General features: G+C 45.8%; 1 protein-coding gene across 4 annotated transcripts in view; it reads right to left on the reverse strand.

Moving 5' to 3' along the window:
• Nucleotides 1-8,638: 8,638 nt before the first annotated feature.
• Nucleotides 8,639-20,085, reverse strand: part of MYRIP (myosin VIIA and Rab interacting protein) — a 399,641-nt gene continuing 388,194 nt past the window's right edge. For all 4 annotated transcript variants that reach the window (XM_032408946.1, XM_032408947.1, XM_032408948.1 and 1 more), the window contains exons 13-17: nucleotides 18,071-18,232; nucleotides 13,850-13,954; nucleotides 13,677-13,737; nucleotides 12,047-12,165; nucleotides 8,639-10,863 (exon numbers count right to left, since the gene is read on the reverse strand). In XM_032408946.1, the coding sequence (XP_032264837.1) occupies nucleotides 10,831-10,863; nucleotides 12,047-12,165; nucleotides 13,677-13,737; nucleotides 13,850-13,954; nucleotides 18,071-18,232 (480 nt within the window). In that variant the 3' untranslated portion in view covers nucleotides 8,639-10,830. The remainder of the gene's footprint in view (nucleotides 10,864-12,046; nucleotides 12,166-13,676; nucleotides 13,738-13,849; nucleotides 13,955-18,070; nucleotides 18,233-20,085) is intronic.

The following is a 20,085-nucleotide window of genomic DNA, read 5'->3' on the forward strand; positions in this document are numbered from 1 at the left end:
GGCTTTCAGTCATCTAAGGGACTCCTTCTACAGGTTGGGAGGGGGAGTTTGGGGCCCTATATGGTCCTTGTCCAATATCATGACAGCCGTTCCCCCCCCCCGCAAAGGGGGGTAGAAACCACAATGTAAATGTATTATGATGAAGCTATAGGTTACTTTAGGGCAGCAGTTACAGGGAAAAGTGCATGCGGACTCCCGGGGCTTTTCCCAGCTGTTTGTGTTCTGGGGATGGTTGGCAGTTTCTGGCTTTTTATTATTATCTTTTTAAATTTTGTATTGTTAGTTAACTTATTTATTTTGGATTTTTATTTTTGGTGGACATTATTCTCTGGTTTTCTCCTACCCTTCTGGCTGCTCTTCCCCTGCCGAGCCACAGGCCCAGGGCCCTTGGTACCAGTCAGGTTTTATAAGGTCCCGCAGTGACTACATCCATGCGTACACTTCCGGTTCCATCTGTGTCCCAGTGGCCCTCTGATCTCCACCTCCAGCCCTGGTCTCTACAAATGGAGATCCACCTACCTCCTACACCTCTCCACTTGGTCAGTATCTCAAATGGAACATATCCAAAAAGGAATTTGTCTTTCCTCACCATCCCCCAGCTCGGTGAATGGGACCAATGTTTTCCCTATTTCACACCTCAATCTTTTTCACTCCCCATATCCAACCAATCCCCAAATCCCGTTTTTGCCTCTAAAATGTCTCCTGGATCCACCAAAATTCTCCTTTCTCCCTGCCCTAATCTAAGCTGTCTTGATTCCTTCCTTGACTCCATGGGAAGTCTCCAAATTAGCCCTGAGGTCATGTATTCCTTACACTAAAAAGCCAGAGCCGTTGAAAAGAATAAACTCACAAATCTGACCAGGTCACTTGCCTCTCAGACTTTTTAGTGTCTTACTTTTAATCATGGACTAAAGACAAAATACACCGTATCAATCCAGACATGCAGATAAATTATGTTTATCTGTGATAAATGTGATGGTGATGGAGGAACATACAATATGCTCTGTGTTGAGAGGAAGGAGTGAATCATGCAACTTAGGTGGAAAATGAATCTTAACAGTGAATTCCAGCACTCTGCATAGGTGGAGAGCTTTCTCTGTGTTAAGTGCTTGGGCAGAAAGTGGGAAACCTCTGCTCTGAGTTTTCAGTGGGGCCAAGACATCACAGAGGCCTGTGGAGTTGGCCAAGCAATCCTGGAGGTCAGAGAGGAGGAGGCAGGGCATAACAGGAGACTGGTGCTGTGTAGGAAGTCCAGTATTGATTGGAAAGAGGACTTTGAGGAACGGGAATGTCTAAATGGAATTTTCAGGGTGGGGGGATGGGTATTAAGGAGGGCACGTATTGCATGGAGCACTGGGTGTTATACGCAAACAATGAATCATGGAACACTACATCAAAAACTAATGATGTAATGTATGGTGATTAACATAACATAATAAAATAAAATAAAATAAAATAAAATAAAAAAAAAGAAGAACTGACATCAAAGCTGCTGGGGGACAGTGCAGATCAGTGGCTCAGAGCCTGGGATCAGACCTAACAGTGGAGGTGTGAGTCTCCGTTCTGCTATATACTAGCTGTGTAACTTTGGGCATGTTACTGAATTTCTCCTTATCTATCAAGTGGGGGATATGGACAGACTTGCTGTTTCTCTATAAGGCTGTTATGGGGATTAAGTAAATTAAATCCATATACGATCTCAAAAAAATAAATAAATAAAAAATAAATGGAATTTTCAGCTGTTAGGTGATATGTCCCCACCTACTTCCCCACCCCACCCCCCCAACCTCCACAAGCTCCTGCTGCCCATCAGCCCTTCAGTGATGTCTACTATTAAGGGATGATAGATTGTTGTCTTTGTTGTTTTAAATGAAAACGGTGAAGGGTTAAATTTCCTGTCTGGATTGGTGCAGTGCAAAATGGAGCCTGCAACAAGGGAGCAAAGATCAGAAACCATGGATCTTCATAAGCACAAACTCACAGGCTTCTGGGAAAGGCTTTGGGCTTCACAGGAAATAGGATTAGAGGAGTTTGAACCAGTGTAGATTTGAACCTAGTTTTTGAGTGGCATGGAGTCTACTTCCACCTTCAACCATCTGGGTTGCACTAGGGTTCTCCTAGGCTGGGAGGGGTCAGGACCATCAGAGAGGAGGTGACATTTGAGCCAAGCCTTCTTAAAGACTAGGTAGGGCTTTTCACAGTCAGAGGGAGGCATTCCAGGGGACCGAATATAATGTGGGAAGACACAGAGTTGAGAAGGGTCTTAGTTTTAATGGTTTGTGACCCACAAAGGGTAAGTGGGGCCCTGCCAGGAGCTGTGATCCAGAATTCCCATACGGTACAGGGCTCTGACAATGCCTGGAATAGGCTTCCCAATGACATTTTAGATCTGTCATTTTAGCTTTAGCCAAGATGTATATTTTCCCCTGCAATCAAAGACAGAGTGGAAGCCAGGAGAGCACAATCCTAACTGCTTCAAGTCAAGAAGGTGTGACTTACTCCTTTGTCATCAGACAGTTCAACAATCGATGGGCACCAAGTTGACATTTGGCCGAGTGACATCAGCAGAACCACTGAACCTCAGACAGGCAGCATTTCAGAATTGCTACTAGACACAGAAAAGCCAATAATAGTGTCATTCAAAGACAGAAAGGAAGGAACCTCGATTCTGCCAGACTGAGGAAAGCAATCCATTCATCACCAGGATGGTTCTACAAAGACCCAAATTACAAATGGGATGGAAATGCTCATTCAGAGTCTGTTCTCAGCAGAGCATTTGGGACACATGGTCTCCATTTATCAGGGCAAAGAATACTTGTCCAACCTTCCCTTTTTAAAGACTGGACCTTCCTCAAAGATGGAAATCTTTTTCTGACTTCTGAGTGAGTTTGTCATGAAGTGAATACAATAGTAGGGAAGAATAAACCAGAAAAGACAGGCTTGAAAAGTGCAAGTTACTGTCATTACAAGAAAACAGGGAGGCATGTTGAAGATGGACGTGAACAGAAAATACTTATTACCCCCACTACCTGCAAGTTGCCCTTTTATCTTCAATTAAGTAAAGGCCATATTGCTCAACGAACAACAGTTACATGCCTTTTCATCCTGTCACCTTACTACCTAACACCTCGTGGTTGTGGCCTATCATGGCTCTGGGCCAGCATTGCTCCTTTTCATTTGATACACGCAACACATGGCGAAGAACACAGATGGCTCTCATGGTCTTCAGGCTACCAGGATCTCAGACCTGCCCCTCCAACCTTCTTGGGCAAGTACAGACTGAGAACTTAGCAAACTTGTTGGGGCTGTCTGGAAAGTGCCAAAGGCATACTCTCCAAATGGCTCTGATTATAGCAGAGTATAGACTCTCCTGGACTCATGGAAGATCTTAAGAGATGACAGATGTGCGAATGTTTGGTGCCCTTTTCCTGCACAAATAGACTGCCCAGAGGTTGTCAGGTTAGCTGGGCTTGGGAACAGCTGAGCCCACCTGGCTGGAGGGCTTTGGGTGCTATAAATCAAGGGAGGCAGAGCTGGATAGAGGGGAGGCTGTTGCCTGGTTCACCTGCCTCTCAATGCCACATGGCTCTTACCTCTACTAGCAGAGGTAAGAGGGTCCATTTGGGTCCACTTCAGAGAACCACAAGGAAACTTGATGGGAAATCCCCATACCTCAAGGCTGCCCATTGGGTCGTTTCTGGACAAAAATAACCTGGTGTCTTTCAGTAGTTCATTAAGATAGTTGGATAGTAAGTAGACATTCCCTCCCTGGGCTGGGAAGGAGAGCAAGGAAGACAGTCAAGGTTGACAGAGAGCTTTTCCCTGAAGGGATGGAGCAACACCCATCCCACGCCAAACCAATAGATTGGGGCTCTCAGGATGACCTCCCCACCTCTGCCCTGCTTTCAGCTGCCCTTCAAGCACTGGGTCAGGTCTTGAGAGTTAGCACTGTCCCTGACAGGATAGGGGTGGGGACCAACTCAAGGGGGAATTTGAGTCATCAGAAGTATACTAGGTTTTCCAACTAGTAGGTGGTCTCCAAACCTTTTTGGTTACATATCCCATTAGGAAAAACTGACAATGCATGCTCAAAATAGGTATATTCATTTGTAAATTATTTACATGTCCTCTCATCTATCATATATTTCATATTGGTAAACTTACTTCCAGATAAAAAATAAGTACAAAGAGAAGTTCTAGCATTTTCTTTTGCCTACCCCCAGCTGACCATCTTTACATCCCATGTGTCATCTGTACCCCACTTTGGACTACTACTTTAACTGTTAAGTTCTCGAGGTTCTGGCTTTTGGTGGGCAAAGAATAAAGGAGCGGGATCCACTCAGAGAAAAGATGGGTCATGGCTGGGCACATGGGCTGTGTTCAAAGAAGTCAATGAAACGAGTGAGCATCTCAAAGTTTTCCCGCCTTATCGGTGATGGCAAGAAGCCGTGATTGCATCCAAGAACTCTGTTAACTCTTGCTCAGCCTGGAGCCCAGCTAAACTAAGCTGAATTTACTGGCATCTACTGGGACCTGCAGGTTGTGAGCGTCTATGGATACAAGGGCTTGTGCTTTTGGACTCTAGGGAGCAGGTGCCTGGACTGTCTATTGCCACCTGCGATTGCCCTACTGCCTCTAGAAGAGGGACAAGGGTGAAGTAAAGGTTTGGGGGTGCCTCCTGCTCCTCCATGTTGGTGTTAAGATTTCTCCTGTGCACTTCAGTGTCTTGAAGATGCTCACTCCCAACCTCTGGATGGGCATGAGAGGGACTGCTCCCTGTCATGCCTAATCTTCAGTTCAGTCACATGGGCATGGGGCAACCACACAGCCTAGAGCTGGGACCACCTTGGCCATCCTAGATGAACCACATTTGTTTCAAGCACCTGCTCCTTGCTGGGCTCTGTGCAGGGTGAATAGAACCCAGTTCCTGAAGAAGCTTTCAGGTCAGTGCAGGAAGCCAATGCAAACATGCACATGCATGCAGGGAATGTCTTGGTTTGGGTTTTCCCCAAAGGAGACTCTGTGTTCAGTAGTTCCTTGGGGAGGTGACCCCAGGATACGTGCTGAAGGAGGGATAATGTGAGTAAATGAAGGAAGGGAAAGTCAGAAAAGAGGTGTTAATGAAGAGGGTACCGCTGTGGGTAACTGGCCTCTATCCCGCAGGGGGCCCTCTGAGGGACTCCATAGAACCTCGGAACCTTGCTGCTCAGGTGCGGCTGGCAACATTGGCATCACCTGGGAGCTTGTTAGAATTGCAGCATCGTGACCCACCCCCCCGCCCCACCTCAGACCCTGCCGAAGCAGAATTTGCACCTTAACATTGGAGAAGCACTACCTTAATGCTTTCATCTTTATCAAACATGATAGCTTTGATATAAAACATAGTTTTCCATATTGCAGGACTTGATTCTACCAAACTGGGTCCCTCTAAATAACTTCTTTGAGGTTTCTGATGTTTGAAGTGGGTATTAAAGTTTTCTAGCCCCTTGAAATCTGTTTAAAATGCAACTCCATTTACCTGCACTTTATCATAATTATAATGCAATTGCAGAGACAGAAGGTTCACACAACCAACTGTTCTGTAAAATGCAAATTGTGCATGGGAAATACTTCCCCTGGGAGAAAATGGAGTAGTTGTTGTGAGAAGTTATTTTTAAAAGAACACACCAAATGTCTCTTGTGCCTCAGTGTTTTATCAAAAATTTCAATGAATAGAGGACCTTTTGGAAAGATCAATACACATACACACACAGGGCAAGAACAAGAGCGAGAGAGAGAAAGAGAGAGAGCGAGAGGTGCTACATTTTGGGGAAACATGTAAACATAACAGAAATTTCATGTATAAATTGTGAAATGTCAAAACCAAGCAGCTCAACACTTTGCTTATCCATCCTTCATATTGGCATGCAATTTTACCGTTGATAGCCACTCATCTTCATTTCATCCCCAACAGAAGGATTAATCTAAGGTGATAAAACGCATTTTTCAGGGAGTGAATCAGTTAGTCATTCCTGTGTAATAAACTACTGCCAATCTCAGTGGTTTAAAAGAGGGATGGTTTATTCTTGCTCATATGTCTAAAGGTTGGTGGGGTGGATCTGCTGATCTCACTCAGCTGCGCTCAGCTGAGCTTGGCCGCAAGCCACAGGTTGGTTGTCTGGGTCTGTTCCTTGGACAGTGGGCTGCCTGTGGCATGTTCTCAGAATGGCAAAATGTAAATGGAAAAACCCAACTCCACAAACATATTTCAAAAAGCCCTTTATGTAGCTCTTTGCTACTATCTTATTAACCAAGGCAAGTCATGCGGCCAAGTCCAAACCAAGGGTTGGAGAATGTTTGTATTCGCCCCCAAGTTCATATGTTGAAACCTAACCCCTCAGGTGATGGTGTAAGGAGGTGGGGCTTTTGGGAGGTGATTGAGTCACGAGGAGCCATCCTCACAATTGGGATTAGTGTGATTTTAAAAGAGGCTCCAGAGAGATCCCTCGCCTGCTTGCAGACGAGGGCACAGTGAGAAGCTGACAGTCTGCAACAGCTTCCGGCCGCCCCTGGCCATGTTGGCGCCCTGGTCTTGGATTTCCAGCCTCCAGAACTGTGAGAAATAATTTCTGTTGTTTATGAACTGCTCGGTCTCTGGAATTTTGTCAAAGCAGCCCAATGAACTAAGAGAAGTATGTTCCACCAACCATAAGGCAAGTCACATGGCCAAGCCCAACGTCAAGCGTAGTGCGCTCTTCCCAGAGTCAGGGTGCAAAAGGAGTGCGTATTTTAGAGCAATGATCTTTTCCACTGTCGGTAGGAAGAGTGAGGCACAGCATTTTGCCTAAGTCATGGTGCAGATATTTGAATGATTTTTCTTTTTTTGAAGATTTTATTTATTTGACACAGAGAGAGAGAGAGAGACACAGTGAGAGAGGGAACACAAGCAGGGGTGTGGGAGAGGGAGAAGCAGGCTTCCCGCTGAGCAGGGAGCCCGATGTGGGGCTCGATCCCAGGACCCTGAGATCATGACCTGAGCCGAAGGCAGATGCTTAATGACTGAGCCACCCAGGTGCCCCTGAATGATTTCTTGTCCTAAGAAAAAGTACCTATAATATACTATATATACATCTATAATATATATACCTATAACACTATAGTACCTCTAGTACTCCAGGATTCTGCTGAGTTTCCTCATGGGTTATTTCATTTAACCTTTTTTTTTGTTTTTGTTTTTTTTCATTTAACCTTTTAACAACACTAGGAAGATTTTTATAACCCATCTCACATATAAGGCGATAGGCCACAGAGCTAGTAAATGGAAAGTCTTAAGAGTGGAGCCTAGTTTTTTCTGGCAGCCTTCAAGTGCTTTGACTATTAGGTCACATTATTATTTATTTATTTTTTGGTCATGGCAAATCAAGCACTTATCTCTTAAGGGAAAATATCATGGCTACACTGTTCCCATTTACCCCAGAAGCAAGAAGAGCTGTAAATTTTCTAAGAGTATAGCTGCCCTTCAGTCTTGATATTCAAATTGTTGGCTCAAATAGGTTCTCTTGAATATTCAGATTGATGAGGCAGATTGGTTGCTCAGCAATGCTTTGGGGGCTTCTGGGTTAGAGAGGTGGAATGCTCCTGCCGCTAGAACGTGACTGGACTGTCTTTACTGCCTTACATGTCTGGCTATCCTGTGGGGGTGGGGCCGGGGGGAGGGAGGATGGAGAAACCAGGAATTCCAGCCAGAAAATGCTGCCTGAAGAGGACCTCAGATGGGCCTACTGATGTTTTCCTCCCCCCATCTGAAATGCCTTGTCCACCTAAACGTTAGCCTGTTTGCTTTTAATGCTTAGCAAATACTGTTGTGCCAGGCACATGAATAGTCATGTAGAGAAAGGTAGACCGAGCGCTGGGGATGACTGGGTGAATCCCATGAATCTGTGTCTTAACAGGTGATTCTGATGCCCACTCAAGTTTGAATACGACCGTATTAGGCCACCAGGTGGCGAAGGCCCGTGGCTTCCATTCGTGTTATTCTTCTCTCATTCATTTCCGGTCGGAGGAGAGTTCCTACTCCTCCTTGGGGATGGCAACGTCCAGTGTCTGGGCAGGCCAGCCTCAGAGAGGCCACAGTTGCCACTGAACCTGTGAAAGACTCTGGGAGAGTCACAGTCCTGCTTCCTGCATAGCTACCCCGTCCCTGCAGAGACTGGCAGGGGCCTCTCCACCCATATGCAGGCTTACCTCCAGGGTCCCAGGGTCCTCAGCCTTGGCACTGTTCACATTTTGCGTGAGATAATTCTCGGTTGTGGGTGGCCATGCATTTTAGGATGTTTAGCAGCATCCCCGGCCACTATCCACTACATGCCAGTAGCAACCCCCCACCAAGTTATGACAATCAGAAAGGTCTCCTGAGGGATAAACCCACACTGCTCCCCTCCTGCCCCCTGCTTTGAGAACTGCTGGTCTTATACTGGGGAATTCTGCTCTCAGGACAATGAACAATGGAGAAGCAAGTGGTGTAACTGGAAAGAATGGGGGTGGGGGCAACAGTAGCTTTGAATGTCGGTAGCTTTGAACAGTAGCTTTGAACGTTCTTTCCCTGTCCCCTCTGCATTCCCAGTCCTCCCCAACCCAAACAACCACACACCCACAGACATTATTTTTCATAAATGACTTTTACTTCTTTATCATTTCTCTTGACAGTAATTCTTGGCAATATGCACATAACATGAAGGCAAGCATAACTTTCAGAAGTCATCAAAGATATGGTCTTATTGTCCTCATTTTCTTAAACCATTAAAATATTTTCATTTATAAAAATTAATCTAAAATATATATTGACACTGAAGATCAAAATCACTTGATGACAAAATAATTCTTCTGAAACTATAACATATGCTTATGGTTTTTAATAGTAAATTAAATCTTTGCACTTATTTGGCACAAGGAAACCTTTATAAAATTTCAAATGCCATAGAGCAGGGTTCTTCTTTTTTTTTTGTTTTTTGTTTTTGTTTTTTGCAAGGCTTACACAGTACACATTTTTGTCAAAGAAAACTGAGTATTTTAACACTGTAACACAACAGTAGTTGCTTTTCATGCCTCTTAAAGAAAACATTCTATTTGGAACTCAGATCTTTTTTTGTTGTGTTTTTAAAATTTGTATTTGTCTGCTTTGAGTCACACCAACAGAACAAAAAGCCAAAGACTTACTTTATTTCAAAGGAGTCATTTCTGTGGGATAACACATACACAGCATCAGCACGGAGTATCACTGGAAGATAGGTAGACCCCCATCAGGAAGGGATCATAACGCACATCTCAGCAGCAAATCAGGTCTGGGAATGTGTGTAGCAACAAAAGAATGTAGAAGTTGAAACAAACACGGAGTGAGGCTTTTGTGGGGCATTCCAATTAGACTTAGTTTCAAGGTGTGACTTTAGCAAACTAATCTCTCTGGTCCCCTCCGTTTCCAAATCTGAAAAATGGGGATACCTACCGAAGAGGGTTGCTCTAATGATTAAAAGTAGAAGGAATTGCCTCCCTGAAAGCAATCACTTAATAAATTTCGGTCAAACTTGCCTCCCATCATTTGCTTCCTTAGATTCAGAATGTCTCAGGGACAGATTTAAGAAAGGTTGTAAATGCTCAATTCATTGTGCGAAATTCCATTCCATTTGCCTTTATACGTACACTCTACATAGTCATGCATTTGAGACCACCAACGTGGAGCTCGTGTCAGCTCTTGTGTCCATTAAATTCAGTTTATCCTTGCTTTTTTCATGCCTGTAAGTTTTCCCAAGGCGATTCTTTAACCAGGTTTACCTTTAAGGTCATTCTACTTCTTTTGCTGAATATTTATTGGGAAATAAATTTTCTCACGTGGTTATTGTCTGCAAGGATCCATTTACCTAAACCCCATTAGACGGGGACGCGCGGTCATTGGCTAACCCGCATCATGTGGATTCCGGACAGTGCCCTAAAGTTAAGTCAGTGTTGAGGCTTTCTCAAGCTCCCCTCCCCTTCAGAGTGGGGAAACTGTCAGTAAGTCCAGGGAAGAGCCCTGAACTCTCAATGAGCCCTTGTTTCAGATAGACCTGGACATGGCGTGGGTGAGGCCGAGCTTTCCATTTCGTGGCTTGTGATGGCAAAGCGATGGGAATGACTGGTTGACTGGTTATGCCCGGGGGATGGGGGGGGGAGGGGGTTGGGACTTCCCGGGAAGGAGGTGGCCAAAGGGAGACCTGCATCCTCGCCCGGGTGCACGCTCTCCAAATGGGACAGTCCCGATGGTTCACTACGCGGGGCATTTGCACTTTTTTTCCTTAGCGCTTGGGGGACAAAGATGTTTGTGAGAGATCAGTAAGAACTGATGGTGAATTAAATGATAATACCCATCTCCCTTCCTTCCGCCCCCCCACCCCCCAATAGTTTTCCTTTGGACAAATAACTGTTGACACGTACTTCTAGTTGAATCAGAGGGACCAAAAAAAAAAAAAAAGAGAGAGAGAGAGAGAGAGATCTTAAAGACAACAGAGAGTGGCAAAGCGGACAGGGAAAAGATGCATCTTGTGCACACGGCGCTCTGCTGTTGGAAGCCCGCGGCGCGGCTGGCTGTCTCGGATCCCCCTGCGAGCCTAAGGCAGAGCGCGGGCAGGACCGCAGTGCGCAAGTCCGGGACTGCTTTCTGGGTGAGGTATCGGGACAGCCCTGGGCAGCGGCGCACCGTGGCCTCCCCCGGGCCCTCTCCTCGGGTGGGAATCCGTACGGTATTCGATGGCTGTTGGGTCAAGGCACTGTCGTGTACGGCCGGAGGCAGTGGGTCACTGGCAGTGGAGTCCCGGGGCGCTAATACGTCACAGCCGACTCCGGAGCGGGCTCCTGCGGGGAGACAGTGAGTGCGCCGTCACTGCTCCACACTCGATCCGCCCCCCCCCCCGCCCCCACCCCCCCCCCCCCAAAAAGAGCGAACAATTCAGGGGCATTTACTACCCTCACAATGTCACCTGGCCACCACCTCTATCCAGTTTCAAAGCCTACCCTCTTACCCGCCAAGTGGTGTCTCCCTCCCTCCACAGCCCTTGGCGACCACTAATCTCTGTTCTCTCTCTGAAAGGTAATGTTTATAACGATCTTATTTATAACAGATTCCTTCCCTGGCCCTAATGGTCTGCCCTTTGAAGTGCGATAAATGCAGCGTTTTAGCTCTTTAAAGTAACAGCCCGGAGCAAAGTAATTGGACTTGAAAAGGTCAGGGGTCATGGCTGAGCAGTGAAGAAAAAGCAATGGGCAGCGCTGTTGCCACTCGGTAACCCCAAAGGGCATGGCCACCATTATGCCATTACTTGGGGCTCCTGCACTCAGGGGACAGGGACCATGAGGGGGAGGAAGGGGAAGGGAGGGATGGGTGATGCGTAAAAGGCAACAGAGTAAACTTGCCCTTGCTTCAGTCTTGTCACCCACCCCCCGTCTGCCCTCAGCATAATGGTACCACTGAGGCAGTGTAGCTGGATTAGCCCTTCCCATAGAAGCAGCGCCTAGCATAGGTAGGTGTTTGGTCAAACGATCTGTTAGCCCTCTTTACAGACTCTCCAGAGTTTGTGCAAATTATCTCCTGTTCCTTCCTCTGCATTTAGGGGCAGCTGTTGACTTTTTTTCAGGAACACAAGTAATTAATGGCTAACCAGAAATTTAAGGAAGAGTGAATATGGATCAAAAACAGGATAAAAACTCTGACACCTCAACCAGACCTTACATTCCTATGTATGCATTTTTAGTTCTCTCATATCAAACCCTACAAGGAACTGGATATATAGTTGTGAGGATGTATCCACGTATCAAAGAGGTTAGCAATACCAGGCAGGGTGCTCATCACTTCTCATTGCACACCGCCCTCCGCCCCCCGTTCCCCGTACTCCCCCCACGTCCCCAACTAACAGACTGTGAGATCATGCAGGAAGGATGCTTCCTGGGGCTCTGATGGGGGAGCTGCGGACAGAAGGGCTACAGAATGGAGGCCCCATATACAGTGCAAGCGATGGGCATTGAGACACAGCTGACTTACCATCAAATCCTTGGTGGTGCTTTTCCTTTCATTAGTCCTGTTTGTCGAGGAGCCTTGGAGAACGAAGTTGCGGTTAAATGTTTTCATGGTGGTCACTGAAGATGCCTCCATGTTTTCAGCTAAAAGGAAACAAATGGAAATAAGTGATACCCAGAAGCTGGGCTGAGTGTTGAGGAAGAAAGACCAGGTGTCCCCATGACCCAGATTTTGGTTCTAGATTTGGCATCTCATTCCAGTCCACAGGTCTGACTGCAGAAGCTTTTAATTTTGTGTTTATTTTTATGATATGCACCAAACAAATTCAAGAATCATTCATGGCTTTCCAGGAAAGGGTAGCTTGGAGATAATCCACCATAGTTCATAAATTCTTTTTTTTTTTTTTTTTTTTAAGTAGGCTCCACGCCCAGCATGGAGCCCAATACAGGGCTTGAATTCATGACCCTGAGATCAAGACTTGAGTTGAGATCAAGAGTCGGGTGCCTAACTGACTGAGCCACCCAGGTGCCCCATCTATAGTTCATAAATTCTTATTTGCGATTCTGGAATATAAAAGGCTCTAAAAGTTGTAAATCCTTAAAACTTTAGGGCCCAAACTGTCCAATGGCAAAACCTGACTTACACTGACATATGGCCATTTAAAATCCTTGTCCATCCCACTGAGAGTAAACATTCTCTTGTTAATGTGTTTATCAGATGCTGCCCCAGACACCACGGGGAGGGGGCTGTTAGGAATTATACTATACAGGTACCATATTACCTTTCTAATGTCCAAGACATTCTTGAAACATATACTTATCCAAGGGTTTCAAATAAGGGACCACGGATCTGTAATACATTGTAATTGTATGGGGTTTTATGGATTCAATAAATGCTGAACAAAGAATGATGGAGCCAAGACTCAAACATATCTTCTGACTGTCTACTCTTCTGATCTGTAGACCTAAAGTCCTAGTTTGGTACCATCATTTGTGGCTCCTGAATCCAGGGAAATTGTTGAAAACGCCCAGTGGAGGAGGAGGACAACACCAGCATCGCTGGAATCCCGTGTGGGTTGCTCATTGTGTTAGATGCCTCTGGTGCCCTGTCCACATTTCCCTGACATCACCACACATTCTGGCATCCAGCACCTTCCAACAGCATGCTTCTGCAAGCACCGTCACTCTCTCTCGGCTCATGCACGGGGTGGGGCAGAAGTACCAGGGAATTAATGCCTCCCCCCAGTACATGTCAGGGGATGATAGCTGAGAGTTGAAATCCTCATCTTCCTATTCTTTGGGCGGGAAACTCTGAGGTGCAGTCGATACTATCTCCCTGAAGTCCTCAGGCAGGATTTAGCCTCATTTGCCCAGAGAAATAAACTACGAATTAAATTGCACTGCATTGACTTAATTTCCTTCCCTGAATCATTTCTCGCTTCTCCTACCAGTGTTTCTTGGAATCACTTCCCAAATCCCATCCTTGTCCTGGGGTCTGCTTCTTAGGGGGATTCAAGATAAAATTCTTCACAAGAGCACTTCTGGGTGAGAACTCCCCATTGGGTCTGATCCTCAAACTCAAATCACTGAGTCACTCAAAGTAAATAAGTCAGGCTTAATTCTTTGGTAGCTCTGTGGTTTTACTGTAAGCACACCTTTTACTGGTGGGGCAGGCAGTTTCCTCCTCTGCTGCCTTGATGTGTCTATGGTTTGTACCTACAAACAGAACACAGCAGTCAACACACCTTCGCAAAGCCAAAGATATTTTATCTTCTAAATTTTCCAGGTCGTGCAATATTCCAACAGAGGAAGTGAGGGACAAACGCACCTGGTTCCTTTGCTTCTGATCTCGTTTTCTTGTGAGGCGCACACACGGTGCTATGTTTAATCCTGCAATGGTCAGGGCTGAAATCCGGCTCTCGATATCAGAGATCTTAATGCAACAGAAAGAATCAGTAGGGGAAAAGCACAGGTGGGGGGAATCTTTGTTAAAAGTGACAGGAATCTATAATGAACAAATCTGCTTTGATGTATGCTCGTTCATTCATTCATTCAACTTCTTTTTTTTTAAAACATTTTATTTTTTTAAGTAATTTCTACACTCAATGTGGGGCTCAAACTCACAACCCCGAGATCAAGAGTCGCATGCTCCACCGGCTGAGCCAGCCAGGTGCCCCTCATTTGTTCAACTTCTACCAAGCCCTTCTCTATCTAGTGCTGTAGTAAGAAAATGAAACACAGGCCTTCCTTTGTAAATTTAAATGTCTAGTTTGATAGCTCTAGAGTATATCAACACCCTTGTCAGGGATATATCTCTAGAGATAAGTGGAAGCCCGCGGCATGATGGGAACCCCAGCCCAGCATGGTGGGGAGAGGGGAGGGAGGTGATCAGGAAGGCTTCCAGAGTGGGCCACACTTGATGCGAGCCTTGAAAGGCAAGTATGATTTATAGGTCCTTCTTTGTTCTTCCGTGACTCCATGAACCAAAACCACAGCACCAGCTCTTAGGAGGGAGGCCAAGCAGTCCCTGGTTCAAGTCCATTTCTTTCATTAAAAGGACAAGTGCCTTGAGAAACTCTCTTTTCTCTCTGGGCATCAGTTTCCTCGACTATAACATCAGAAGATCAGAGAGAGTTCAGATTACTTTTCAAGAGTCTTAAGGCAGATTCAGAGAGCAAGAGCCCAGTCAGTGCCCAGAAAGAACCCTAACCCATCCATGTCCCCAGGGATGAAGAAGACATAGTCCCTGCTCTTAGAAATTAATTAATATGTGCTATCACCATGCTAAGCATTTTAAATACGTGAACTCATTCATAAACCTATGACATAGGTACCATTCTCTTGGTTCTATAGATGAGGAATCTGTGGCTCAGAGGGATAAGTAACATAGCCAACGTTTCACAGCTGGTCGGGGCAGAGCTCCGAATTCCTGCCAGTCCTCATGCTCTTGCCACACTGCCACATTCTAAGAGGATCTGCAAAGGCCTGGCATGGGGGACACGGGGAGAGGCAGGAACAGGCTAGCAGAGTGGAGGGAGGAGGTGGGGATCACAGCTGTCCTGTGATCTCTGGACACAGCCTGAGTGTTGCCAGGGCATCAGACAGGGAACCTGAAAGTCGGCCAGCAGCCAGTGTGTGTGGCCCCTGAGGTCTCTGCCACTTCCCCTACCCCTCCATTCTCTTGAGCTGCTCAGGACAAATTCAAATTCTGCTGTCATTTACTGAGGACGTCTTCGGACAAAGCCTATTGGGACAGATGTTACAGAAGTGCAGAGAGAAGGACTGAAGGGTCACCGAATATGGGAGCTGCTTCCCCTCGCCCCAAGCGCAGGCAGTCTTGGTCAGAAGAGGAAGAGGAGGAGGGTGGAGGCCAAGGCTGGGGCAACTGGTGAAATACTCCAAGCTGTCCAGCAGCCGGCTCCCAGGGGAGACACCGTGCAGCCCCTGCCCCTCCCTGGCCCCCAGATGCCTTCTTGTTCTGACTCCTCACATTTCATATTGAAAGCTACATTTCTTTGGCTTATAGACCAGTAACCTGAACAGGCCCCTGAGAAAGGTTGCAGGCTAAACTTTTATCAGTCATGTGCAGCTGGTGTGGATTAGATGCCCATGTTCTTTCCTGGAAGCATTTTCGATGGAGGGCCTTGCTTGGCAGGCCCTGAGAGAGAGGTCACTGGGAGAGCAAGCTGCTCGCCTCCTGATTTGCTGACTGGCAGGCTCTGGAATAAGAAGGGGTTAAGTTTTTGAGTTTTAGTTCCTAGGGCAAAGGCCAGAGAAAGAGGAAAGAAGGCTACTGAGGGCTGATTTTGCCTACATTTTGCTCTCTCTCTCTCTTTTATCTACCTAGTTATGTTCCACTTCATTCCTAAGACTGCATACCCAGTGATCCTTACACTTGCTAGAGGGGATGACTAATTCAGCTCTGAGTTTCCTGGGAGCCAAAGCAAAGGGATCAGTGTAGGATTCTATGTCCACAAGACAAAGACCCAGTGCTCAGAAGAGGAGCTTTTCCTGATACTGAGAGTTAAGAGAGACCTTCCCCAGGAAGCTCACAGAGATGATGTTGCACGAGACAGTGGACAGCACAGCAGCACACCCCCCTCCCCGTGGCTCATGCTGCAGTCTCCCAAAGCACCGGGCAATCCTGTGCCAAGGGTAAACTCCAAGGTGAGAGGATCCCTAGAGTCTGACCTAATCCAAGAACAAGTTTAGCGTATCTACCCTCCTCAGTGGGGACAACTTGGGATGAAACAGACAACAGGGAGCATGAGGCTTCATTCTCTGGTGGCAGGAAGGCAGTAAGGGGAGTCTCCATGGTACTGAGGATTCCCACGTTGTGAAGATCCATAAAACTGAAGGCAATGTTGACAACCTCCCTTGCAAATGAAGGACTACAATTTGCAAGTGGATATGTGTCTGATGGCAGGACGAGCACATTTCTCAGAAAACCACACAGCACAGACTGGTGAAGATTGTGGCTGTGAGGTCAGAAAGACAGGTTCAAGTCCTGGCTTCATCACTCTTTAGAGATCTGACCTTGGCAAGTGGTTTAACCTCCCTGAGCCTCAGGTTCCCTAGAAATAAAAGGGGAAGATAACAGTAGCTATGTTATGGAGTTGCTGAAAGGATTAATTACAATAATGAGGTCAGGTGTCGAGTACAACTCGTGGCACCAAGTAAGGCTCACTGAACACTAGGCATTATTGATCACATTACTGTCATATTTAAAAATGTATAAAGACTAGGCACATTCAAACACATAGAACATGGGCATTTTGGACTCCAGGATTTTCTGCCATAAAACATGGCTCCAATAATTTAAGACTAGAAATATCTAGAGCAGGAATAACTATCCAGTAAAACCCTGCCAAACACCCATAAATGATATTACTTCCTGCTAAACCACTCAAGAAGTATTTGCCGCAAAGTATACCCCCAGAAAACAAATGGGATTTGATTCTACTGTATATAATTTTGATCATATATTGATTAAATGTTGGGTGGAAACCAACATTCCATTTCTGGAAAATAATTCGTATTTGAGGAGAGATGGTCTTCAGCCATTCTTGCTGATAATGAATAGTCGACAGGGCTATGTGCAATGAGACCATTCCTAGCATGCTGCATTAACTCATCCACAGGGTGGAGAATGGGCGCCCTCCCATTCTCTAGAGTGCTTGATGCTGCCGGTAGTGGTAGGGATTTTTGACTCTCTAAAACAAAAATATTTATTTAAAAAATAATCTTCTGATGATGATGAGATCATCATCTTCTCTATCCATAGGTGGTTTCCATTGACCCCAGGTCCCCTAGGATGCAGTTTTAAGATGCAAGGTCTATAGAAATATCACTGAACCAGAGGTCTATACTGAGCGTATACCATAGAGACCAGCATGTCTCATGGACCCCAGTCTGAGAATCAGCGACTTAGTCCACAGTCCATTCCGATCCAGAGTCAGAGGCCATGGGAATACCCATGTAAGCTTCAAACTAGTGTCTTCACAAAATTACAAATAACATCATTTCAGTTCTGAATCGGCCATATCTAAATCATGCAAAATATTGGTCTGAGAAATCCACACTTTCAATTTCATTCATTTATTCACCCCATTTTTATTGAGTGCCAAACCCATGTCTGGTATTACGGTAGGCACTGGAGTTACTGTGCTAAGCTAGGCAGCTGTAGTCTTGTCCTCATGGGGCTTTTAGTGTATAGAGGGGGAAACTGGCATCAAGTAAGTCATCAACCATGTGATCAAGGTTAGGGAAGGATGGTCTTGGGATGGAATGGGGACCTATTTGGCCAGGAGACCCACCTGTGGGTCAGGGATTTTGTCCAAGAGGAAGGTGTCATAGGTTTAAAGAGAAATCTGATATATTATCAAGGCTGTCATTTTTAAAAAGGAGGGTTTGGTGGAACCCACCCAAAAGGACCGTGCAAGCATGCTAGAGAACTGATAGAAAGGCTCTGCAATCATTCTTGTGGAAGATGGGGTGCCCTCTCCCCTTTCATGATGGTGCTCCATCTGGGCAGAGAGGGAGTTCTTACCTGGAGCTCAGCATGGTGGACCTGGGCTGCTGCCGTGGCCACCTGGTCCTCCAGGTCTGCCAGTTCGGTCTCATCGGTGCCACTGTGGATGCAGCGGGCGGCACCCTCCAGTTCATTCAGCTGGCCTTCCAGTCCATACACGGTGCCTGCCGCCAGGTACACCTGCAGAGGAGGTGCAGCTTCTGAGCTCAGGGTTTGGAACCGGGACCGGGGGTGGGGGTTCCTTTCAGGGCACCCTGGTAATTCAGGGCAGTGACAGAGAACCAGGCTCAGCACTGGGGGAAAAGTCAGGGGATGCCCCATTTATAAACATTCTTCACACTGAAATGGTAGCATGAGGTCTTACCACCCCCTCACTGTCAACCACACCTACCCCCCCAAACTTTCCTGCAAGAAAAAGCAACTTCTTTTTTTTTTTTAAAGATTTTATTTATTTATTTGACAGAGAGAGAGCGATAGAGGGAACACAAGCAGGGGGAGTGGCAGAGGGAGAAGCAAGGTTCCCGCTGAGCAGGGAGCCCGATGTGGGGCTCAATCCCAGGACCCTAGGATCATGACCTGAGCCGAAGGCAGACGCTTAACGACTGAGCCACCCAGGCGCCCTGAAAAAGCAACTTCTAAGTCTTGAAAATATGATAAAATCGTCCAAAGGACGTGGCGTCAGCTACATAAATTGCAAATTTGTCCAGTGACTGTAACAACCATAGTGCCAAGACAGAAGACAAAGAAAAACTCATGATGTGATTTTTCCAAGAAAAATCTTGGTTGGCATTTGGCAACTGAAAAAAATCCAGAAAGCATAAAAGAGATAAAATTAATTTAAAACAATGACACATTTTGAGTGAATTATCTCTGATTGATGACCTTCGGCTTGCCTGAAGCAGGTTAAGAGCGTTAAGATGAACCTGCAACGTGTAGTAGGAAAACAGTTTATGTCTTAGAAAATTGTGCAATGTTGAAAGAAACAAGACAGTTTTTTAAGAGCCTTTGAAAGTTGAAGAGAAAATCAGATAAAGGGAATAATCTGAGGAAAAATTAAAGGCAGAAAAATTTGACTCATGAGTTTATAAGGTGATTGCCGTAAAAGGGGGCAAGCAGTAGGTACAATCGTTGCAATAATTCAGACTGAGGGATGCCGGCCAGGGTGAGCGAAACAAATGTCCTTCAGCCTAAATAGTAATGTGATGCAACAACCAACTACACGGAACGAGATTGATCCAAAGAAGCTAATTACTTAACGAGAGGTTTTTGAAATTTAATCAACATATGTAAAGCTCTAAACATGTAATCACAGCAATTTAGAGTCGATCTGAATGAAAACACACGGTCACACACGCTCTTTTAACTTGAGTTAAAAATAAAACTGTTAGGATAAGCCAAGAGCTTGTGCACACAAGTCATGCCAAGTGTTTTGTACTGAGCGATGCCGAGTGTTTTTGAGGAGGGGAAGAACGCTGAGGTGCTCCTACCCTGTCAGTTCCTTGGCCTGATTCACGCATCTGCATAAAAACTGGCAATTTTACAAAACATTTCAAAGTGGAGCAAAGGCAGCGGCAGGTTTGATGAATGTGCATTTGTGCCTCGCCAGGCACGATGAACTGGGCTGGGGGAGCTTCCCGCGGTGACTGACACAGGGGACGCCATGTTAAGTGATTCGTCAGTCAGAGCAGGGTCCTCGAAGCCAATGTCCGCTGACAACTGCCATAGTTCAGTCGGCCCTTAGTTTTGTCCTTCTTTGCCATATGCAAGGATCAGAGAACTTCTGTTTCTAAAAGATCCTCACAGTTAATGTAAGACATTTATTCTTTGTCTTGAAAACAAGATACGCTTCTTAGTTGTTTGTCACACGAAGGAAATGATGGATATTTCAAAGCTATTTGAGGGGAGAAAACATTAAAAATTTGTGTCTTAAAAGTTTTGATGTTGAAAACGTCTCTTCAGAGGGGAAGAAAATTGAGGAAGGAGAGAGGGAGGGAGAGACAAGGAGAGACGATAAAAAATGTATTTTGATAAGA

This window comes from Phoca vitulina, unplaced genomic scaffold (assembly GCF_004348235.1).
Source record: "Phoca vitulina isolate PV1807 unplaced genomic scaffold, GSC_HSeal_1.0 scaffold10, whole genome shotgun sequence".
In the NCBI taxonomy this organism is placed as follows: domain Eukaryota; kingdom Metazoa; phylum Chordata; class Mammalia; order Carnivora; family Phocidae; genus Phoca; species Phoca vitulina.